The sequence below is a fragment of the Sprattus sprattus genome (genome assembly GCF_963457725.1).
Source record: "Sprattus sprattus genome assembly, chromosome: 6".
NCBI lineage: Eukaryota > Metazoa > Chordata > Actinopteri > Clupeiformes > Clupeidae > Sprattus > Sprattus sprattus.
Genome location: NC_137925.1, coordinates 7,792,978 through 7,797,977, shown reverse-complemented (window position 1 = coordinate 7,797,977; position 5,000 = coordinate 7,792,978). Strand labels below are relative to the sequence as shown.

The window sequence follows — 5,000 nt, the reverse complement described above, 5'->3', positions numbered from 1 at the left end:
AAGAGAGAGTGTGCGTTTCAGTGCTTGTAAGAGTGTGTGAGAGATCATGAATGTAACATGTGGGATCTAAAAGTGTGTGAGTTTGTCCAAGACCATGGTGTGACAGAGTGTGTATGACAACGTGACAGACATAGCAATAGGAGTTTGTGTGACGGAGTGTGTGTGAGACTATGTCAGATTGTGTGTGTTTCCCCCTCGTCTAGGGTTGGAGCATAATGACTAATGGTGCAGTCACACCTATGCGTTAGAATGTGTTGATCCAACGGATGGCGGAGAAGGAGTCTGGCGCGTGGGGTTCTGTTGATACCAGAGAGTTTGTAGGGAGATTGACAGGTCAACAAACCAATCACACCACTAGCAAGCTGCTTACCCTGTGAGTGGTAGCATGCTAACATTAGATAGGGTGCTCAGACACCTCGCAAATCCTATCAGACGTATTTTTAAGTTGCAATAAAGGGGATTTTACATTGTACAGTGTCTATTTCTCTGTAACTTTTAAAAAATCTAACCAAAGAAAAGTCAAAAACCCAACTTGTAGGTACAAATACGACCATCTACATTTTTTAGCTTACCGGTCTGTAGACTTGAGCATATATGGGATATGATTGGCTAGCGCCTGTGCTGTCAGTTATGCATGAAAGGCAATTTGATTGGCTGACGCATGCATTGCCTCTCCAAAAGTTGAACATTCTTCAACTCTTGCCGCAAGCAAAGCATGAAACGCAACGCACGCGAACCCAACGGAGCCACAATTCAGTTCGGCAAAGGATGACGAAAAGTGAATGGGGATGCGTTAACCCTGAAGCATCAACGCATTCCAACGCATAGGTGTGACAGGGGCGTAAAACTAAGTTTGACCTATGTTACGACTCTGGCGGGTCTATGCCCCACCCCATGATATTTGCATGCCTGTTCTGTCTCGATCTCTTAAGCAGGTGATTGGAAACAGGTGTAGCAGGTGATTGGAAACAGGTGTAGCAGGTGATTGGAAACAGGTGTAGCAGGTGATTGGAAACAGGTGTAGCAGGTGATTGGATGGGCTACAAAAGCCCTGATCAGACTGCAGTCGGGAGAGCTTTGGAGTGGTCGTTGGATTTTGGTGATCGTTGGATTTGGATAGAGATTGGATTCGGATTGTCGTTGGTTTTGGATTATCGTTGGTTTTGGATTATCGTCGTTGTTTGTTTTGTATTACCATTTAACATTTAACATATTTTGTTTCTCTTCACAACACTGACATTCACCACAGGTTTGCCTGTAATTAATAGATACCTATATACTTGTAACACTTAATAAATTACATATTATTATTATAAATTCTGCGTGGCCCCCCCTTTATGTTTCGTCCATTGAGCCGTGAACGTTACATCCTGTCTCCGAGGCCCTGCACTGACAGAAAGCACATTTCCAAAAACCAATAAGTTTCATTGAAAACTCAATAACACAAAAGATTAAGGAGGCAATATGTTGTTCTGTTCCTACTTCTTACCCCTGTAACAGTAACCCTTTTAGCACACTGTTAACCTACTAAGCTGTTTTTGTATGTATCATGTACCATACCATATCATGTTTGTATATATATATTTGTATATAGAGATATTTGTATATATATAATACAATGTGTGTATATATATCATAAGATGTTTGTTTATATATTATGGAAATCTATCACATGCATGCTGTGTACATCTACCACTTGCTGTTTCCCTTCCCCTTCTGCCACACAACCAGATGGGTCCCCCCTTATGTGCTGTGGTGCTGCTTAAGGTTCTTTCCTCATTAAAAGGGAATTTTCCTTGCCCTTGAAGCCATCGTGCTTGGTCTAAGGGGGTCCAGGCACTGGGCTCTGTAAAGCGCCATGAGACAATTTTATTGTTGTAGCACTATATAAATAAAATTGAATTGAATTGAAAATGTAACTCAGGAAGTGGGCTAGCGGAGAAATTTAAGGAACACCTGATCTGATAACAACATTCATATAACCAAATACAGAAGATTCAAATTTCAACTTGGCAAGCGAGTGCTGGCAAGTTGCTTGCACTGGCTGCACACGGAGCAAAAAATGTGCCCTTATGCGAGGATGGTTTTCCGCTCACAGATAGGCTACTGTTCTCTGCACATACGATTTTAGACTATCTGAAAGGCACAGCTATCATTGTAAGTTTGCTAGCTACCATGAGCTGGCTTGCTGAAGTTGGCTTAATTTGTAGGAACCGACATGCAAATAAAACGGGTGTTGAATGATCTCATGTTGATTTAAAGTGGTCTATCTTAATCATCAACCTGTCGCTAGCAGTGATATTTAAGGGCTGGCATTCATTAGAATTAGGATCTAAATACCCTTTCAGGTGTTCATTAGACTAAAGATCAACAAACCACTACAAACTCAGAGCATGAAGTGGCCCTATAATGTGTAAAGTTATATAAACACTGAGCCTGGAGTGGCTAATGGCAGTTATTTCTATTTTCCATCTAGGTAATTTACTGGGGGGGCAAACACATCCTGTGCTGTAACGTTTGTGTTTTCTTGCGAAAAATGCTTCAAAAATGCTTCTAAAATGCTTCTTAAATGCTTCTTATATTTGTGAATGCCCACCCGTCTACACAGTGTTATGGCCTCCAAAGATGTGTGTAACTCCCTGACTGCCCCAGTCAACTGCTGTATGGGAGTCCAATATAACAATAGGTTGGGAATAAAATAAATAATGATAATGACCCTTGATATGCATCTTACACTATCGTACGGAGTGCACTCTAACCTAGCCTTCCCTTTCTTCTGTGGACTTCTTCTGTACGGTGATCAGCCTTACACACAGCGAAGAGTGTTTTTTGCTGTGGGAAGCGTGATATCTGCTGCAAGCCAATAGCTTACACAACGGAAACGTAGCCTACTGATAAAGTCGACCATGAGAAAGTGACGTCATTGACACCTAGTGCTTCAGTCCAAACTTGCAGCTACGCCTTCTTCCTGCACACGCGCTCTTACACTCAGTCGGGGCTTCTCATCTCTGAGAAATACACACAGTCGCTATTGCCACTAATATCATTTTAAACAGTCGTACCTGAAATTACCGAGCATCAGCATCACGCTCGCGCAAAACAAAGGCACCCAGTTTTATGTCATGAACTCAATGACCTGAGTGAGGAGACAGGCAGCCCAGCCAGTTTTCGTTTTAAGTAAGAGCCAGAGACTAATGCCATCTCTTTCTAAAAGACAACACAGAGCTGTAGTCTGGGAGCCAACTATCCACCTCATTAATTAAGTAAAAATGTTCCTTGGCACAGGAGCACAACCGTCATCTGGGCTTTGGGTCTTGGTTCGGCTCATCTAAGCATCACGGCAACTCACCTGGTGCTCCGCAGTCCGCACAAGAGTCGTTTCCCGGTTGTTTGACAAATTCTTGAATCAGCTGTCTGTTCTTCTCCTGTGCCGAAGCCATTGTTCCCGATAATTCCGTTCGTTCTCCGGTAGCTAAACGCCGCAGGAGCTGGAGCCGTTAAGGAGCTCACTCTTCCAATCAAGTCGCCAAATTCGCGGTCAAGGAACTCATCGACCTGACCAATGACCGGAAAGGCAGAAAGCACTGCGCGACAGTAACGCCGTAATGACAGTATAGCTAATCAGAAGAGCCTACGATCACAGAGCAGTGGTGTCACCTCTTTGTTAGACTCGCACAGAGACTTACACACCTCTCGTCTCACGTCTCGGCTCTCGCTATCTGCAGAGATGACCGTATCACCGGCGACTCACCAGCCTTGCCTGCTTGGCTCCGGCTCACTGCAGCTTGCAATGGAGAGGTGAGACCTCCAGCGGCGGCACAGCTCAACAGTTCACACACACACACACACCCACATTAACAAGCGGACGATGATCCATAGCGGGCACTGAATGAGCGCTTACAGAAGTTAGTGTATTGCTTTCTGAGATGATATTTAGTCACCCGTTATAAGAGCAGTTGTAAGAAACCCCTAAAGGTAGGCTAACCAGTCTTTTCTTCATAAGAGGATTTGAAATTGCATTGAGCCGAAATTGTTTTAATCTGACAGGACTGATTTAATGCGAGTGGAATGAGTCATCAGAAAAACTACTGCTGATTCGTGTCATGAATTTCACACTAGGCTATAAGGCTACTAGCTGTTTTACCTTAGGTCCAAGATAGCAGAGCAACACTGGGACGGATTCTGGACCGCAGCTATCATAATATCTGACCCAGATCCACAAAACGGACCCATTCCTGAGTCTCACACACATCGGCCCAGGCGCGGGTCCGCAAAACGGATCTTCATCGGATTTGGACAGGGACTGGCCCAGCTCTGTGTAAACGTACGGTCCTTCGCGCTCCCAATGCGGCACGTGATCTGCTTACCTGATCACTGCCAGCTCTAACGGCCTCATCATCGGCATTTTAAATAAAGTAAAATGTACTATGCTGGCCAATTAGGTAAACCTGTGGATACAGCCAGTCCAGGAGAGAATCAAGGTTATAAGAATTATAGACATGCGCATATGGGAGTGTGCTGTGGCCGGACCCCTAGTCGTAGGTCAGGGACCTTGAGGGAAGTTTAGTGTGGACGAATTGTGTGGTTTTGTGATTGAAAAATCTAAATCAAGTGTAGGCTTCCATTAGACATAAGCTGGCCTATCAAAGGTAGAGTAGGCAATGTATTTTAGAAACAGTTTTTGTTATATTTTTGTTGAAATATGGTCTTTACATCGTGACAGCAAGGCATTCATTAAAAGCTCTGACAATGAAAAATTAAAAAAAAACATGTGTGGCTGAGGCAGGGCTGTAAAAAGCCCATCCAATCATTTTTACCCAGCTGGCAAGTGGCAACAAGCAGATGGGTTGCGGTTCTGCTCAAGGTTTCTTGCCCGTTCCTTGCCCCTGTTGCCATTGTGCTTGTTCTAATGGGGGTTCAGGCACTGGGCTCTGTAAAGTGCCTAGAGACAATTGTATTGTTTTGGTGCTATATAAATACAATCAAATTGAAAACTGTAA

At 43.8% G+C, this 5,000-nt stretch overlaps 1 protein-coding gene across 1 annotated transcript in view; it reads right to left on the bottom strand.

Moving 5' to 3' along the window:
- Positions 1-3,440, bottom strand: part of LOC308366443 (arf-GAP with dual PH domain-containing protein 1) — a gene marked incomplete at both ends in the record, with an annotated part of 32,017 nt that extends 28,577 nt beyond the window's left edge. Inside the window, one exon of the mRNA XM_080840145.1 lies at positions 3,350-3,440. Coding sequence (XP_080696271.1) covers positions 3,350-3,440 — 91 coding nt within the window. The remainder of the gene's footprint in view (positions 1-3,349) is intronic.
- Between the last annotated feature and the right edge of the window lie 1,560 nt (positions 3,441-5,000).